Genomic DNA, 17,314 nt, shown 5'->3' with positions numbered 1-17,314 from the left:
CGGCCGGGGGTAGATGAGTCGGATTCAGACCAATATAATAGGGAGAGAGAGAGGAAAGAATTCTAAAGAATAAAGAAATAAAATAGGGAAGTTGGAAGAGGCCGCGTTGTATCGGAATGAGGGCGACGTAAGTGTTGTAGAGAAGAAGGATTGGGGGCAGCTAAAAGGAACAAAGAGCAGCGTTAGAACGGGTTTATGTAAAAACATGGCGGTAGAGTGAATATAGAGGATGACGAATGGTGAATCGCAAAAGCTGGCTGAAGTTGTGAATCCATGTCGAGGCAAGGTCATGAAACGAGCAGGTACTGCAACTCTCAAATTAGCTTCCCATCGTAAAAATGTGCGTCACTGGCGAAATCGGCAATTCTATTTGATCATAAAAGATTGCTCATAATACTCAGCTAATATCTTAAAAACGGTTATTTTTATTTTCCCCTGCGAAAATAAGTCCATGGCTCAATTACCCCCATCTCTGTCTCTCTCAAATGAAGCAATAGCCTGCAATGATAGTAATCACTTCTATGCGGCCCCAGCACTCTAAGTCATAAAATTCAGTGACGCCACTCCTAACTCTCTCCAAAGTTCCCTATTGCTGTGACGCCGTCTATTCCAGCAAGTCTGGCCGGTGTGTAGCATTAATGACCTTGCCTTTGGTCTTCTCGTGCTCCTCGAAGCCTCCCTTGGTATAGTACCATCGTTCCGTGCCCGAGCCGAGACAGGCAACGCAGCGCATCGGGACGCCGGTGGTGCCCGAGTTTCGGTCAAACCACTGGAACTCTGTCGCGCAGGCAAGGCTGGTCTCGACACCAGCCATTTTGTATTGTGTGCCGATGTTCCACCGCGCCGTGCCGACACGACCGATCCTCATCCAGACCCGACGGAACGCCTCAAGGGTCTTCGAGAAACGTTGATCCGTGATTCGAAAGAAGCTGCCGTATTTGCGCATGCTGGCCTTCATTAACGCGGTTTGATCAATCAGGCGCCAGCCCGTGACCTTGGGTATGCGATAATAGAAGGACGAATTGCTGCTTCGCGCCGCACCGCAACGGGTCCTGTACGTAGGCACGGTAAGGCCAGGCAAGCGGCGGAGCGTCTCGTTGTCGACGCCATACCAGGTCTTGGCCTGCAGAGGGCGCATGGGTCGATACTGATATGTCTTGGTGAGGCACTGGGCGCAGACGCGCTTGCAGGTGAGTAAGTAGAGGTAGGTGCCCGCCTCGTCGCAGGTGTCGCAAACGGGGCTGCAAAACTTGTCGTAGAGCTCGCGACAGACGATGAGGGAGCCCGTCTTAGTCGCCGCAATGCCACGGATGATGGCGGGGTCAAAATCGAGGAGAGCCCGAAGCATGGGCAGACTACCCACGGCACGCTTCATGCCCTGGCTGGCACACTGCAGACGGGCAAGGCTGCCAATATCCAGCTGGTGGAGAATCTGGTGCAGAACCTCGAGGGAAAAGACGCCGAGGGAGCCAAGGTCGGTGTTGAGATCGAGAAATTCGTGGTCGCGCCACTTGAATGAGACATGGTGGGCATTCGCTTGGGGGATTCTTCTAGATAGCAAAAAAGGTCGCAGTTGTTCCGGATTCTTGTCGCTATGCCATTCGCAGACGTGTCTGGAGGCGAGATAGCCGGCCGCCTCGAACTGACGGCAGCATGGCGAGCGAGAAAATGAAGCCATTTTGGTGATGGGCGTCCAAGATCGGATACAATATAGGCAAATTAACCAGAGAGGGCTTGATGCCGTGGTGAAGGGGCTCGAAGAAAGGGCTCAAGCTCAGAAATGAGAGAAGAAAGGAGAAGGAGAGAAAATGGGAAGAAATAAATTGGAAAACGCCGTCACGAGCAGAGTCTGCTCTGCGAGGGACTCGGCCAAACGACTGGCAGTTATCGCACAGCTGCAGGTCCTCATGCACCTCGACATCTTGCTACTCAGATGCCACCCCTCCTGCAAACGGGTCAAGCTTTCGTAATTGCGACACCCACGGGACACTTGCAAAAGTCCTAAGTCAATAGGTGGTAACGGCACTCTCGGGCCTCAACCTGGCCTGCCTGGGCAACAAACGGATAGTTGTGTGTAAAAGTCCATTCAGCATGCTGTTATTCCATCACTGCTAAACGCACCAAATCAGCTGTACAAGACATGAGGTTCAATACCCAGCTTGGTTTTCCGTATACTCGCAGAATCCCACCAGAAACGCCCATTACAACTCCTGAGACCGAAACCGAAAAAAAAAAATTCATAGTATAAGAAAAAGATTGGCCGCTACTCGGGCGTGGGTGGATCATGAGGTAAAAAGTTTCCTACAATAAGCGCGGGTCTGGCACCAAGTCAGCATGCAGAACAAGAGGGGAAATTGTAGTCAGGAACATACAGCTTGTGCTCGTCGCGACGAATAGTAAAAGAAAAGCAGCACTTCACAATCGGGTGGTCCGACGAGTCGCTGGGATTCTTGAGCGAACACGCCGTTAGGAGCGTGTCGTGGGAGGGGTCAAAGGCAATGGTGCCAAATTCCTCCCAGTAGCGAACCATGGACTCTTCGGTCAGAATCTCGTGAAGTGCAATCTTGCCCTATTTCCTTTGTCAGTAACGCCACCACCAAATAACAGTACGTCATGTTGAGCAATGGCAAAATGGCCGAAAAAGCCCACGTCGAGCGAAGCGAGGGAAAAAAAACCTACGTCGCGTAATTGGTCAACAGGAACGTTGATGAGCTCTGCCATTTCCTTGTTCCCCCTGAAAATTTCACCCGTTCGTCGCCAGCAGCATGCCGGCACGGCCATGCTAGCAAAAACGCGGTCATAATCCATGAGCTGGCGCTCAAACCACATCTCGACGTAGAGCAGCTGCAGATCCGTGAGTCCTTGGGCCTTTTCTCTAAACTTGGGCCGAAAGTGGTGGATGGTGCGGAGAATCTTCTGTTTCGACGACGCCGCAATATGACCGTCGAGGTACTTTCCGAGGCGCGCGTAGCCGTTGATGTAGTTGAAGGGCTTGAGCAAACCCGCGTCGTACTTGGCCATGAGCACGCGCGACATGCGCTCCTCGCCAATGGCGTTGCCAGCGGGATCGGCGGCCTGGAGGTAGTACTCACGCTCCTTATCCTTATCGGCGGCAGCAGCTATACGGGACGAGCGCGTGCGGCCGGGGGTGTTTGCCGAGGCAGCGCTCGCGGGCGGGGGCGGCGGCATGGAGGTGGTGAGGTTGGGGGAGTTGGACTGCGCGGCGTTGAAACTGGCGGCCATGTCGGACTGACTGCGGGCAAAGGTCGGGGTGGTGGTCTGGGTGTCATCGGGGGCGATGCCGGGCTCGTCGAGGAGGTTGCTATTGAGGAAGTCGTTGAGGAGCTTGAACTCGTGGGTGACGTTGTCGCCGACCATGTAATTGGAGTTGTACTGGTTCATGCCGTTGAAGTTTTGGGCCGTGAGCCAGGCATCAGAGAAGCCGGCGACTAGCCACATGTCAGTAGGTAGAGAACAGGTCCCAGGAAAAAGCACATACATTGGTTCATGTTGCCGGTGGGATTGATGGCGCCGGGCTGCAAATCCAGGTTGGGCACCATGCCAAGGCTGTTGTTGCCCTGGCCGAGGACACCGCCAAAGCCAGAGTTGGAGCGCTGTCGGCCGTTGATTGCTGGCGGGGGTCCCATGGCGGTGGATGTGGATGAGGCAGCCTCAGATTCGTCGACGGAACCCTGCTTGGCCGTCTTTGGCTTCTTGATGTCGCTCTCGCGGGGTTGATCGTGGCAGAGGTGGCCAATGTTTCGCTTGATGCATCTGGTGCAAGGTCGCTCCTAGAGTCGGTTAGCGGGGGCGCTGACAGGCTTGGCGCAGTGTCGGGTAAGTACAAGATCACAAGTCATGTGCTACCAGCAATTAGCAAGGGGATCAAAAAAATTGTGGTCGTGAGGGCGGTACTTACAGAGCGGCGGCAGTAGACGCAAGCGTGGTTAACTTTGCGGCGCTTCTTGGGGCTCGTCTTTTGCGCCCCGTTGGCATTTTGGTCTTTGGCGGCGGATTCTTTGGAGGCTGCGCCGAGCTTCGGCTTGGTCTTTTCTTTGCCGTTGGGGGGGCCGTCGAGAGATTTGCGGTCCGTCATGTCGCACGAGCTGAGACCATTTGACAGGGTTGGGTAGGACTGTGCTATTGAGTTCAGCCGAGGGGACTGAGGCGCTCAGGTGGCCGGCGTGTTGCTCTTCGCGGAAACGAGGAGCAGTTTGTTTTGGAGAACGTTGTCGCAACAGTAGTTCCCATGTGTCAGTGGGCACGGGGAGTCGTTGGTCTTGAGCAGTTGGCGAGTTTGCTGTGAGCAGGCGGGGGTGGATGGAAGCAGATGTGTTGCGAAATTCCAATGGCGTCGCGTGGTGGCAAAGTGGCGCTGAAAGGTAGCGGCAAGTATTGCGTACTGAGAAGTTGGCGAATCGCTCACCAGCGTCGAGGGGTGGTGGTGTCGTGTTGTCGTGGTTGAAAGCGCGCAAGTGGTGGTGCTTAGGTATGGGGAGCGCAAAAGCCGCGGTTCGGCAACACGGGCTTTTTCTGCGAGTCACAAGAGCGGGTGGTACCGACTGTTGGAGGGGGTCTAGCAACCGCGGCAGCCGATGACCAAATCAAACAAGATGAAGAAGAAATGCAATTGTTGGGATATCAATTGCGTCGCTTCGTTATTGGCTTTGACCGTCCTTAATTGCGCTGGTCAGCCCAGTGGAAAAGCCGTGGGGAAGTGAAGGAGGGAAAAGAGACGGGGAGCAGCTGAAGCTGAAGATTCGATGCGGCCGGTCTCGCGCCACTGCAAACAGAAGCTTTCCCCAGCTTTGCTTTAGGTACCTACCTAGTTACTCTGGCCTGCCAGCTGGCGGATGGGGCCAACAAACGGGCGCTGCTGCAGCCACTAGCAGCGCCCCAAATGTTGATGAGCAAACATTCAACGTACCCTGGACCACGACATGACTCGTGCAATTCATCCCAGCCTACACGCAACGAACGGCCTCTCAACCCTGAAGACAGCGTATTCGCGTTGGGGATAGATCATCTGGCCCATGGTACGATGAAAAAGGATTGCGTCTAGCTATCCGCGGATTTTGCTCCACGTGGGCTAGCAAGTAACGAGGCCCTCAATCATGTAACAATTGATCCGGACCCTAACGCGCGACGACGCTCACCCGTTCGAATAGTGTCGTTGGCGGCGAAAGAAGATACTCAAAAATACAAAGACAAGCTTATCTATCACTATCATGGCTCGTACATTGCCTAGCTGCCGTTCTTTGCAAAATTTCCAAACGACTCAATAGTTTTCCCATAATTACCGCTATACTACCACGACTAGGCAGCCCGATCACCTCCAGCCCATCTCGCATGTCCATTGCTACCCGGCAGCTCAGCAGCAGCATTCGCATCAACCGACTGACCTGGCAGTTCCGGACGGGCATGGCTCCCATGCGCTTCGTGTATTCTCGATGCATGGCCCCCAGGCACCTCGTGAGAGTCGGACCTGTAGCTCTCATGCGCAACATAAGGACCCGGGCGATGGTTTCCGTGCACTTCCTGAGCTCCCGGCGTGTGGTTCCCATGTACCTCATAAGAATCAGAGCGATTGCTTCCATGCACTTCCTGAAGCCCATACACAATGGCCCCCTGCTTTGCCACCAACTCAGCTTGCGTTAATGGTTCATGAGACTTGACGACACCTCTGTCCTTTTCCATCTCCCGCTGTTCCTGACCGCCGCCGCCATGCTCCTCGACAATGGCACTGTCCGCCAACGCCCCCCTGCGTGAAGCAGCAAGCCGTCGTTTGCGAAAGACCAAAAACCCAACCCCGGCCATGACAAGCAACACGACAACAGGCACCGCAACGCCCACACCAATCTTGATGGCCATTGAAGGTCCCGAACGGTTACCGCCGTGCGCACCGTCGACAAAGACCGTCTCCGTTTCCTGCACGACAACCACTGTGCCATCATCATGTCAGAATCGGGATCTTCTTGCGAAAAGGGCGGACGGGCAAACCTAGAAAAGTAGGATCGACACGGCGACGCCTAGCAACAGCAACGTACCTGGGGAGCCCTTGCCGTCGGCGCCACTTGCCTTTGTCTGCGTGACGGTCGTCTTTTGTGTAGTCGTCGAAGCGCCACTGGACGTCTTGGATGGCTGGCTCGACTCTGTCGTGCCTCCCGCCGCGGCGGTGCTCGACGAGGAAGAACTGGCGGTAGTGCTGGGTGTCGCCTCAGCCGTGGTGGCGGCCGTGTAGCCCAGCTTGGCGGCATCCTGCGTGTACCCCGCGTCCTTGCAGTATCCGGCATAGATGCTGCGCAGGGAGCTGAGGTCCTGCGGTACGTCGCCCGCGCCGCAGCGAGACGAGATGCACTTCTCGATGGCGACGCTGACCTTGCTAACAGATTCCGTGGCCGTCGGGCAGTAGCAGTCGTTCTCGTAGGGATCGTCGCAGCCGAGAGCCAAGGGGATGTTGCCCTGGTAGAAATTGTACCAGGCGCACTGCTTGAGGCACGGGTGCGCCTGGTTGGGGATGGCGGACGTGATGGAGGCGGTCGCGCCCAGGACCGGACTGGCCAGGGCGACGAGAGCAGCGAGGGCGTGTGTCGGTCTCATACTGACAGCCAGTGTCCGGACAACGACAAGAATGTGAAGAACAAGGTAAAAAGAATGACCCAAGCTTTGCAGGTACGACAGAAGAGAGGGGGATCTATCAGTTATATCACACTTCAGCTTCTGCTCGTTAGGCGCTGAGGCGTTCCACGAGGCGCATGGCCAAGCACAAAGAACGCCTGAGTACCAGGAACAATCTCATACTGGGCAAACCACCAGTAATACCCTCATAATGAACAACGCGCCACAGCAGGGGAGAATCTCCGGGTTATGTTTTGTAGTTGTGCATTTCTCCGAAATGAGCTGAAAATGGTTGGTGACACAGACGCCCTGGCCCGGGCTGTTGAGCTGAAAGCCTCTTTGCTGGACGCAGTTGATCCTTGCCCAAATATCGCCTTTTTGCCCATTACGGTGCCTTGGCTGCATATGCAGGGGACCTTGCCGTCCACCCAGCCATAAAAAAATATGCTTACTTTATGGGGCCGTTAGAAACGCGATGCATTTGCTCCGGGAAAGGCAATGATGAATGTTGTAAATGTTCTTTTCCCGCCCTTTAGCGCCATGGTGCTTTCAGAGATTACTGACAATTTCGAAATCTTTCTCGAAACAACCTTGTATTTTTTTCCTTCTTCTCAGAACGATAATCACTTTCTAGCAGAGCTTTACAGTACTGGCCTTGTCCCTCGACCCAAAAATGGCCTGCAGGGTCAGCAGGTCCTGCTGCAGATGAACATGCAGGGACGCAGGCTGCGTATGGATGTGGAAAACACAACTGAGCACCCGCGCACCACGCGCCGCGGATCGAAACCAATTTAAGCTACACATGCCGTCGCTCGGGAGAGCCTAGCACCGGCCCCTTTGGCCAGGCTGCGCTGACCCAGACCGCAACCGTCCCTCTCATTTAAGTAAGATGGGAAGCAGAGCATCGACAGCCTATGAATATTTTTAGATGCCACGCCGTTTTCGATCATAAGCGAGTTCTGAAACCGCAGGTCTCACTTGGGAGATATGCAGAATCCCTTGCCGCGCATTGTAGGATCCCTGTTCCGCGGATCGGGCCATGATAGTCGCGGGCCGCTTCGTGGGGAGGCAAGGCTGGCAAACTGGGGACAAAATGTGGTATCTAGCCGAGTCTCTGCTCCACAGACAGACTCTCACACCATGACCACAAGATATTTGGATCAAAAGGAAGTAAAAAATAAATAAATAAGCGCAATGATCAAGGCTACGTTTTCGTTTTTACCGAGTCACATACTAAACTTTGCCCGTCGATGACATGCCCCCTGTTGTAAGCATTGTGGCTTTGCTATGTGCAAGTCCAAGTCATTCGACAACAGTTTGAAAGTCCAACAAACAGTGCCCATGCAGCAGCTCCACCGGCACGTAGGGCTCGAGGTGTAGCGTAATGAACTGGTTAACGCGAGATCAATCCGGCCTATCTCTCCTTGACGTCCTTCATGTGCAGGGCCGCCTTGCAGGCCGAGTACGTCGGCGGGATAACGGCCGGCACGAGGGCCAGGATGGACGAGACGAAGATGACGGCGGCAGGGCGCGTCCGCGAGAGCGACTGTAGGTGCGAGAGTAGGAGGATTGTCGTGTGGAGGGGCGAGAGGTAGTTTGTGTGCAGCTCGGCTGTGGTTTTGGGCAGCAGCGCCGTGGACGGCTGCAGGATGAGTGATACAAGATACTGCTGCATCAGCAAGATGAGTGTCGTTGGTGCAGGGTTTTCATCTTCTCATTAGCTAGTTTGTCCGTTGTGTAGCTGACGAGTTTTGGGAAATGAGTCTCGCCTCTGCTCACGGCAAATGAAATCCTGAGTTGCCGAGGGCTCGGTCCTTACAATCTTTCATTATGCCAAGAACTATTATTATTGAGACACTTTCGAACAGCGCCAAGAACCTCTTGCCATTTTCCGTCAGACTGGTGTCATTTGATAAGAAAGAAACACAATCAGATGGGTTTTGCACAATCTTGATGGCCTAAGAAGGATATCCCAAATTGACGACAGTTGCGCTTGCTGGACCAAAAACAGGCGTAGATTGGCCATCATCAAAAGCTCCGCAGTAGTATGTACTACAATCTTGAACGTATACTATTTCGCTACGGCATGTCCAGAATTCGCCACGCCTTCGACGCCGGCCATCGCGCAAGCCAAAAACTCTCTAATAATTCCTCCACAGTGTCTCGCGTCTCATTCTCCACCAAGGGAACACTCTTCCTAGCCCTACGGTTGACCTTTGCTTTCCATCGCTACCGTTATCTCTCGAGTGGATCAATATCAGCTTAAAAGTCCTCGTATCTGAAAACATCACGCCATGTGCCAAGCGCAAGTGCGTGGGGTCGCCGATAGAAGCTGCACTTATACATATATATGGCCGAGCAACTGCTGCGACAGAAGCAATGGCTTTTATTAGTCAAACATCCTTTCCGCATCGGTAGTCTATGCTCAACCATAATTTGGTGGCTTTTCTCCCTCATCATTCATAAAGTGACGATCATGAAGCTTTTTTTCGCTCTTGGGCTGCTAGCTAACATTGCTCTCGTCCAAACTGCCGCAGGCCAACCTGTCTGCACAACAACCGGGGTAAGCGCTGCATACGCAAAAATTGAGCTGTTTGAGCTGACTGTCGGTGCTTAGGGCGGATGCAGTTCAGCTGTAAGTCCGCAGTCCTGATGGCGTAGTCACGCTCTGCTGACGATCTTAGTCCTTCAACAACTGCTGTTTCGGGGTGTGCAGCTACCACGAAGCATTGATAAACTACATCTGTGACTAGAGACATGTCATATGGAAATGGCGTCTCATCAAGACGATCTAGTTGAAGTAGGTTTCCCGTCAAAGTTCACTTCCCACACGGAGGCCACGTGCACAACCAGACAGCAGTTGACCGATGATCTTTGTGGTCCGTACCTAGTGCCTCGGCTCAGGCAGATCTTACATGTCATGGACTAATCACTTTGCAGTGCTAATAAATGTATGAAGCGTGTTTTTGGCATGCGCTATTTCCGGATTGTGCAGTCGCTGGTTGACGCAGCTCATGCTTGCCTACCCATATTTATGTTCCCCAGCTGCGGCCTTTCCTTAGAATGGTTATACTGGCCTTGTCCAGGAAATTACGCGAGAGATCAATAGAAGGAAAATTCCAGAGCATCATCAGCGGCAGAAGTACCGTCCGTGCTAGAGCAGGGCAGAGATAGATCCTGCGCTTTTCTGGCAATGGCACTATTCCAAGTCGGGTCCGCGGGCACCGAATGACCCACGGACCCGAACGTACCGAATGAATCATTTCTGTAAATGGACGAAAGGTTGCGACAAGACTCATTCGCCGGGAAACAGATTTAGTCGACTCTTGAACAGTAACACGTATAGTGACGTTGGACTGTTCATCTCCTCAATATGTGAAAACATTTACATCGTGGAGGTGCAGCTTCAACAACCGACATATTGTCCAGCGACTCCAGCAAAATACGAGTAACGGCATTAAACACAGCCAAAACAACATGGACAGCGTGACCAGCGAGAAGACTCCTCGCTTGCAGATTCTGCGCAAAGTGCGCTCCTCCCGCATCTTCACCCTGCTCGTCATCTGCGCCGCCGTCTTCACCGACATCTTCCTCTACGGCGTCCTCGTCCCGGTCATCCCCTTTGCGCTGACGACCCGCGTCAAGATTTCCCCCTCCGACGTTCCGCGTTGGAACGGCATCCTTCTCGCGCTCTTTAATCTCGGTCTATGCCTCGGCAGCCCGCTATTCGGCTTCGTCGCCGACCGCTGCGGGGCCGCGTCCCGAAAGCTCCCTTTCCTGTTTGGCCTGGTGACGCTCGCGGGGGCGACGCTGCTGCTGTGTCTCGGCCGGACAGTCGCTCTGCTGTGCATCGGTCGCGCGCTGCAAGGGGTGAGCGCGGCGATTTGCTGGGCCGTCGGGCTGGCGCTGCTGGCTGACATCTTTGGCGGGAGGATGGGCTGGGCGGCGGGATGGGTGCAGTGGGCCATGAACGCGGGCTTTTTGCTGTCGCCCATCCTCGGCGGGCTCGCGTATGAGAAATCTGGCTACTATGCCGTATTCTACATGGGTTTCGGGCTGTTGGCTCTGGATATCGTCCTGCGTCTGTCCATGGCAGAGCGCAGCAAGACGGCGCCACAGGCGAACAATGCTTCAGATGAGACGCAGAGAGTGGTAGTTGGACCTGAGGGAGTGTCACTGGGTAATGAGTCCATTCAGACACAGAAAAGAAACTCGTACGTAGCGTTGGTGACGTCGCGGCGTGTCCTCGCGGCGCTGTTTGGCTGTATGATACAGTCCGCATCCAAGTAAGGCCCAGCATGCTTCCAATTTCTTCTCTACAATGGCCTAACGTAACCAGATATGCCTTTTTCGCTGTCGTGCCTCCATTTGTGCAAGCCACATTTCATTGGGACTCTCTCGATGCCGGCATCATCTTTCTCTGTGTGCTCCTCCCCGGCTTCCTCTCCCCGCTCGTCGGCATGCTCTCCGACAGGTATGGCACGAAATGGCTCGCCACGCTGGGCTTCCTCCTTTCCGTGCCCGTTTTCGCCAGCCTGCGATTCGTCACCGAGAACACGCTGCAGCATAAAGTCCTCTTTGGCGCGCTGCTGGCGCTGATGGGCGTCGCCCTGGCGCTCTCCAGCACACCGCTCATGGCGGAGATTACCTATGCTATCCATGGCAAGGAACGACGGCAGCCGGGAGTATGGGGTCCGAAAGGGGTATACGGAGTCGGCTTTGGACTGTTCACGACGGCGTTTGCGTTGGGTGGTGTGGTTGGAAGTTTCATGGGCGGATATCTGTACCAGGGACCGGGGTGGGGGGTCTTCGGCTGGGGCTTTTCAATTTGGTGTGCCGGTGGAGCTGCTGTATGTGCGCTTTTTGTTGGATCTTCGGACCGTATTCGAATCATCTAGAGTTGTACGCACAACATATGATGCTTGTGTGAATATGAAACAGTGGCATGTCATAACCGGGGGAAGTCTAGAGAACAAGCCTCGCCTGTTTTAATACTTGAGTACAGATGCATCTTACTTCGAATCCCCGCGAGAAACAGTTTTCTTTACAAGTGTGATAGGTATACTGGGATGTGGGCCGAGTTATGTCGTAGCCCAGTCTACAAGATCTAAAATGCTTGGTAGGGACAACGGCTAGTCAACGCGAAAGCATAAATAGCGACACGCCTGCTTCGTTTTTGTAGTCTTGATAATCTTTGCTGGCCGCGATTGATGTCGCTTCAATCGCTGTCCACAGCTTTTCTAGACTTTTTCTTAAATGCTGCTAGCGCAGAGGCCTGATAATGACGCCAATTCGGAACCTAAATCTACTGGCATCGCGTCAAGGCTGAATGACGAGCTAGCTTGGACTCACATGAGCGGAAGAATCGGCCATCACTTCGCCTCTAGATGCAGGATTTCACCTAGTCGTTACCATTTCTCCATTAGCCACGGGGAAACGGCACGAGAATTTACCATCCTATCAAGGTCGAGAATTTAGCGATGGTGGCTAGGCGACCCATCTTTATTAACCTGAAAATGGGACTCTCTCCCAGGCTCACTGCCTGAACGATGATCCGTTGAATTGAACGGCCTAAAATAGTGAGGTCATCACCCACAGCCAATTACTTTGGGTTTCATCGCTCCTGCCAGGAGATGGGCCAATTACGTGCCTCCAGGTTTGATGGCGCTTTAAATTTGTCAGCGTTTACATTTGTCAGCGTTTTGAAAAGTATCCCAGCAACGACAGCGGGCTCTATATTAAATGCGGAAAGCAGTAACAGCCGACAACTCAAAGAGACCATGTCGGCGCGTTTATCCAGATCGTGACTTCTACTTGCTATCATCTGCCACCTCCGCCCTCTTCAATTCACCTTTTGCTTCCGCTGAACGTCAGCGTAACCCAAACAAATCATGAGTCCTAGCTACAAAGTCGAGAACCTGTTCCAGGTTAAGGGCCTTGTCGCCGTCATAACTGGCGGGGGTTCTGGCCTTGGTGCAATTGCCGCGCATGCTCTTGCCGACAACGGCGCAAAGGCTGTTTACATTCTTGGTCGTCGTGTGGAGGCGCTGGAAAAGACCAAAGCAGCGTCGCCCAACCCGGACATTATCTATCCCATTCGGTGCGATGTGACTTCCAAGGAGGACCTCCAGCAGGCGGCTGATTTAGTTCGCAAGCAATCCGGGTACTGCAACGTTCTCGTGGCCAACAGTGGTGTCGCCAAAGCCGCCATTGGCCCAATTGACCCCTCTTGGGATCTGAGCACCCTCCAAGAGCGCATGTGGAAGCCGGACGTCGATCAGTTTGCCGAGACTTTCCGCGTCAACAATGCCGGCGCCTTCTACACTGCGGTCGCCTTCATGGAGCTCCTGGATGAAGGCAACAAACGCGGCGACATTTCGCAGAAGTCCCAGGTCATCTTCACGACCTCGATTGCGGGATACTCGCGGTCGCCGGCAGCAGGGTTCTCCTATGCAGCAAGCAAGGCCGGCGTGACGCACATGACGAAACAGCTCGCCACTACATTTGCGCCGTACAAGATACGAGTCAACGCCATCGCTCCCGGTTTTTACCCAAGCGAGATGACGGAGAATATGAGCTTCATGAAGACTGGCAAAAACCCACGTGAAGAGGGAGCCCTACCCACTTCGCAGGTTCCGTTGCAACGGATAGGAACGGAGGAGGACTTTGCTGGTGTCATTTTGTTTCTCACTAGTGTAGCTGGCGGCTACATAGATGGTAATGTTGTTGTGACTGACGGTGGCCGGATATCTACTCTGCCCAATAGCTACTAGAGCGATGGCTATGACAATTAACCAACGTTTCCTTGGCTTTCGAGCTATTTGTCGTCGGCCATCTCACTAGCTCATAATACACTATTCACAAAATTAAAAAAGAAAAGAAACGTGATTGAGTCACAATTATTTTCTGTCCTCATCCTGCACATGAACCCTTCCCTCCGCATACTCCTGCACGAGGGCTTCCTCGGCCTGCTTCTGGATCTCATCCAGCGCGGGCTGCGCTGACAGCCAGCTGGCGATCAGTATGCTGCGCCGCACCCACCCCGTGCCGAACCGCTGCGGCGTGTACCACGACGGCCCGTGGCGCGCGTACTCGGGCAGCCAGGGGAAGTTGCTGACAACGTGCATGCGGAGCAGCGCCGGGTAGCGCTGCAGCTGCAGCAGCGCCTCCTGGCTCGAGACCACGTACCAGCGGATGCTACCGACGGCGAATCCGATGGAGGAGAAGATGACAAAGGGCAGCGCGGCGGTGCCCCAGATGGCGCTGCTGACGATGCCGCTGGCGAGGCCCATGATCATGGCCGTGGATGTCCCGGCCACCATGCTCCGGAACATGCTGTGTAAGTCGGTTAGATTGGCGACTGTTTTGTGTCTGTATAGGGTGAAGACTTACAACAGTCCAGGGCCTCTGCAAAGACGGGGAACCAAGAGTTAGTATTTAATCTCATGGGAATGCGGATGCCTTGACCTGCCTGACATTGCCATAGCCGCCCAAGATCTTGAGAATGCCGTGCGGAGTCTGGCTCAGCGAACCATAATCCGATTCCTAATAGCAAAATAAGCGACTGTCTACGTGTAAGCGGTGAGGCGAGCTATCGCAACATTAATAGCGGGCATTTCTGCTTATTTCAGATCGGTTCGATATGCATATGAGTTGATGCAAAAGTTCGATTTGAGCCCAGGTCGCCTGCCGCAGAAAATCGGGTCTAGATTGAAGCAGGAGGCTGGGGAAAGCAAGGGAGGATGGGCTATTCCCCCTGGAGTTGATACTTGAGACTCTAACGGCATGGGGCGGGATTCTTACATAGTCGCACTAACACCATCAAGCCTAGCTCCCACCTCAAGAAACTCTAAAGTGTTTACTATTAGTGTAACGATACATAGCTTAGACTACGTTATAGTAAGTTTTTTTTTTTATGAAGTAGGTCCGGTTGAAAACTACTGGGTAGCACCTTTGAGCAGTACTGTAAGTGGCACTTCACCAAGATTTGAGTTAGCCAATATCGACACCGCAAAAAAAGACGGCAGACTAGACCTTAGCATTGCAGAGGCAGAGTGTAAGAATTCACGATAGCGTGAGCGCCCGCTAGTAAACCATTGCACACTGTCGTCATACAGTCATGAAATAGGGCGGGGTAGCGTCAACGGCCAACCACAGCTCCCACGCCCTAAGCAACGTCGCTGTCACAAGCTGGGCAGGGCAATAGTTTTCAAATTTCTCAGCTATTTCACTTTTCTCAATTGAATTATTGCGTTAGTCGTCCTGCGCTCGCATACGATGCTCGTTGACTCCTTGAGCATCGGCCTCGTTGCAGGCCTCTCCCTCAGTCTAGCCGCGGCTGCTACATTCCCCCACGGGCTAGACAGGCAGAAGCCACTCGCAATAGCCACCACGAGCGCAAGGAATCCATTCGACGATGACTTAAGAAATTTTATCGATGATTTAATGGAAAGATGGAAGATCCCGGGCATGTCTGTAGCAGTCGTTGATGGTGACGATGTGTACGCCGAGGTAGGCACGGCTTCTGGATGAGTTTTCCCACAGCACGGACACGCTGACAGTAGTAAGGGATATGGTTATGCCTCACTACCCGACGTGAAAGCAACCCCGGAGACACTCTATTACGCAGGGTCGACGTCCAAGGCATTCACCGCTGCAACGCTAGCGCACATGATGGATAGCAAAAACTACACAGCTCTGGCTGGCAGATGGGGCACGCCCATCTCTTCCATCATCCGTGACGATTTTGTCTTGCCCGACCAGTGGATGACGAGCAATATCAACCTTGAAGATGCAGTTAGTCATCGTACCGGATACCCGCGTCACGACCTATCATGGCCTCGCTACCGCGATGATGGGAGCAAAGACACCATCGCCAATACTGTCAGGAGCCTGAGATATCTCAAGCCCAGTGCCTCACCACGGACGACATATCAGTATTGCAACCTGATGTTTGTCACGTTGGGCCATGTGGTCGAAACTCTTACGCAGAAATGGCTAGGCGACGTGATCCGTGAGATGATCTGGGAACCTCTCGGGATGACGGCCACATTTGGAGATACTGAAGACGCTATGGCTGCCCCCGAGCATCTTGCTGCCGGATACATTTGGGACTCTGAGGAGGAGGTATACACCAGACTGCCCTTTGGTAACAATAGAGACTTGGGCGGAGCTGGACTCGTGATTTCCTCTGTGGCCGACTATACGAAGTGGGTGAGATGCCTCCTCCACGAGACGCAGCCATTCTCCAATAAAGCACACCAAGACATACGGAAGACCCGTATGCTCACCCCCGAAAACGAGTCCTTTGCTGATGGGGATCTTGTCTATGGCCTCGCATGGGAAAAGAAGACATATCATGACGAGGTAGTCTACAAGCACGCCGGAACGACGCCTGCCTATGCCACGCAAGTATACTGGCTGCCAAAGCGAAAGTATGGCGTTGTGGTCATGGCGAACACCGGGGCTGCAAACGCAGCCGAGGACGAGGTCGTGTGGAGGCTCATCGAGGATAAACTCGGAGTGCCAGGAGGCCAACGTTATAATATTTCATCCAGGTCAGTCAGCAGTGTCTCCAGGTATATTCCGGAGAAGAGGCTAACCATCGCAAACAGCCTGGACGAGCGCAGAAAGGAGGAGAATGAGGCGAGGCAAAACCTTCTAAACCTGCTATATCCAAACCGACCGGAGTCGCCACTGCCATCTGCCCTCAACAACAGCCAACTTGTCGGCAAATATTCCGATCCAGGGTATGGTAGCTTCAACATTGTCGAGCGCGAATTTGATGGGGAAATCGTGCTCGGGGCTAATTGGCTCAATACGCTTGAAGTAAAATTCAACCACGTCACGGGTAACTATTGGCTCGCGCAATTCTTTCTGATTAAAAAGTTTTTTGTAGTTGCATTAGCGGCAGAGTTTAAGGTTGGCGTCGACGGCAAAGCCGCGGGCTTGGAACTTCAACTCTCCAAGCCAGAGGACGAAATTAACGAGGGTAGCGTGTGGTTTGAAAAAGTCAATTGAGACTAGCTTTAATCTACATACTAACTGATTTTCTCTAAAGAATCAAGTGTACATGCTTCTCTAAATCTTTGCGCATGTGTTTTTAGCATTTGACAGAATCTAAGTGCTGTCTATATTCACTTCTGGTGCGCCCGGACGTGACGAAAACTACACGAGAGCGCTTCAGTTGCTAGGCAAACCGTACATTGACGTACATCTTACTTACCTTCCAGCGGTGGCCACAATTCCCGCATTCGCAACTTGTCGTTCTTGGCTCTTCGGCGCTTCTCGTCTGGAACTGGACGTAGCTGACGGTGTTCGTCTTGTCGCATTTGAGGCATCCTAGGGTGTTGCTGATGGTCAGCGTCGGCATTGGCACTCCAACCAGGGCCATCGCCTGCTGTCTTTCGAGCTGCTCCTCTGCCGCTCCATGCTGGTCGTTATTTTGGCTATTATCCATCGTGAATGTGAAATCCAGGAAAAAAGTCAGTCTTCCACGTCTGGATCTGCCATTTATATATGCCCTTGTTATTGTGGCGCTCTACTAGGTCAAGACTAACTTATTAGGCAGCCGTTCACACGCAAAATTAGTCCCCACTCAGTAAAAAAAAGAGTAATTGAGGAGAAGTGCTGGTAGTCTTTAGCAACTAGGGTAAAGTCGATGCCGCCTTCCCTGAGTTCAACGCCGTGGCCACTG

The 17,314-nt window shown here is 53.3% G+C and overlaps 10 protein-coding genes across 10 annotated transcripts; 4 read left to right on the top strand and 6 right to left on the bottom strand.

Moving 5' to 3' along the window:
- Nucleotides 1-604: 604 nt before the first annotated feature.
- On the bottom strand, nucleotides 605-1,678 carry LMH87_009450 (uncharacterized protein; the record flags this gene model as incomplete). Its single annotated transcript, XM_056196444.1, has 1 exon — nucleotides 605-1,678. One exon carries the CDS (start codon nucleotides 1,676-1,678, stop codon nucleotides 605-607), a length of 1,074 nt encoding a protein of 357 aa, XP_056053590.1.
- A 585-nt stretch (nucleotides 1,679-2,263) lies between these two features.
- On the bottom strand, nucleotides 2,264-4,096 carry LMH87_009449 (uncharacterized protein; the record flags this gene model as incomplete). The annotated part of the gene is made up of 6 exons (XM_056196443.1): nucleotides 2,264-2,318; nucleotides 2,373-2,569; nucleotides 2,680-3,449; nucleotides 3,500-3,791; nucleotides 3,846-3,863; nucleotides 3,920-4,096. The coding sequence occupies 6 exons, from the start codon at nucleotides 4,094-4,096 to the stop codon at nucleotides 2,264-2,266; spliced, it is 1,509 nt and encodes a 502-aa protein (XP_056053589.1).
- Nucleotides 4,097-5,316: 1,220 nt separating this feature from the next.
- LMH87_009448 (uncharacterized protein) lies at nucleotides 5,317-6,600 on the bottom strand (the record flags this gene model as incomplete). The annotated part of the gene is made up of 2 exons (XM_056196442.1): nucleotides 5,317-5,942; nucleotides 6,048-6,600. 2 exons carry the CDS (start codon nucleotides 6,598-6,600, stop codon nucleotides 5,317-5,319), a joined length of 1,179 nt encoding a protein of 392 aa, XP_056053588.1.
- Nucleotides 6,601-8,032: 1,432 nt separating this feature from the next.
- On the bottom strand, nucleotides 8,033-8,293 carry LMH87_009447 (uncharacterized protein; the record flags this gene model as incomplete). Its single annotated transcript, XM_056196441.1, has 1 exon — nucleotides 8,033-8,293. The coding sequence occupies one exon, from the start codon at nucleotides 8,291-8,293 to the stop codon at nucleotides 8,033-8,035; it is 261 nt and encodes an 86-aa protein (XP_056053587.1).
- Nucleotides 8,294-8,968: 675 nt separating this feature from the next.
- Nucleotides 8,969-9,351, top strand: LMH87_009446 (uncharacterized protein; the record flags this gene model as incomplete). Its single annotated transcript, XM_056196440.1, has 4 exons — nucleotides 8,969-9,085; nucleotides 9,156-9,181; nucleotides 9,236-9,253; nucleotides 9,303-9,351. 4 exons carry the CDS (start codon nucleotides 8,969-8,971, stop codon nucleotides 9,349-9,351), a joined length of 210 nt encoding a protein of 69 aa, XP_056053586.1.
- A 744-nt stretch (nucleotides 9,352-10,095) lies between these two features.
- Nucleotides 10,096-11,516, top strand: LMH87_009445 (uncharacterized protein; the record flags this gene model as incomplete). The annotated part of the gene is made up of 2 exons (XM_056196439.1): nucleotides 10,096-10,904; nucleotides 10,958-11,516. 2 exons carry the CDS (start codon nucleotides 10,096-10,098, stop codon nucleotides 11,514-11,516), a joined length of 1,368 nt encoding a protein of 455 aa, XP_056053585.1.
- A 993-nt stretch (nucleotides 11,517-12,509) lies between these two features.
- Nucleotides 12,510-13,391, top strand: LMH87_009444 (uncharacterized protein; the record flags this gene model as incomplete). Its single annotated transcript, XM_056196438.1, has 3 exons — nucleotides 12,510-12,718; nucleotides 12,774-12,781; nucleotides 12,823-13,391. 3 exons carry the CDS (start codon nucleotides 12,510-12,512, stop codon nucleotides 13,389-13,391), a joined length of 786 nt encoding a protein of 261 aa, XP_056053584.1.
- A 126-nt stretch (nucleotides 13,392-13,517) lies between these two features.
- LMH87_009443 (uncharacterized protein) lies at nucleotides 13,518-14,234 on the bottom strand (the record flags this gene model as incomplete). The annotated part of the gene is made up of 4 exons (XM_056196437.1): nucleotides 13,518-13,953; nucleotides 14,011-14,025; nucleotides 14,090-14,163; nucleotides 14,220-14,234. 4 exons carry the CDS (start codon nucleotides 14,232-14,234, stop codon nucleotides 13,518-13,520), a joined length of 540 nt encoding a protein of 179 aa, XP_056053583.1.
- A 661-nt stretch (nucleotides 14,235-14,895) lies between these two features.
- Nucleotides 14,896-16,638, top strand: LMH87_009442 (uncharacterized protein; the record flags this gene model as incomplete). The annotated part of the gene is made up of 3 exons (XM_056196435.1): nucleotides 14,896-15,129; nucleotides 15,187-16,175; nucleotides 16,233-16,638. 3 exons carry the CDS (start codon nucleotides 14,896-14,898, stop codon nucleotides 16,636-16,638), a joined length of 1,629 nt encoding a protein of 542 aa, XP_056053582.1.
- Nucleotides 16,639-16,737: 99 nt separating this feature from the next.
- LMH87_009441 (uncharacterized protein) lies at nucleotides 16,738-17,077 on the bottom strand (the record flags this gene model as incomplete). The annotated part of the gene is made up of 2 exons (XM_056196434.1): nucleotides 16,738-16,785; nucleotides 16,844-17,077. 2 exons carry the CDS (start codon nucleotides 17,075-17,077, stop codon nucleotides 16,738-16,740), a joined length of 282 nt encoding a protein of 93 aa, XP_056053581.1.
- Nucleotides 17,078-17,314: the final 237 nt, after the last annotated feature.

Source organism: Akanthomyces muscarius, chromosome 5, assembly GCF_028009165.1.
Source record: "Akanthomyces muscarius strain Ve6 chromosome 5, whole genome shotgun sequence".
In the NCBI taxonomy this organism is placed as follows: Eukaryota; Fungi; Ascomycota; class Sordariomycetes; order Hypocreales; family Cordycipitaceae; genus Akanthomyces; species Akanthomyces muscarius.
This window is presented reverse-complemented; position numbering and strand designations above follow the sequence as displayed.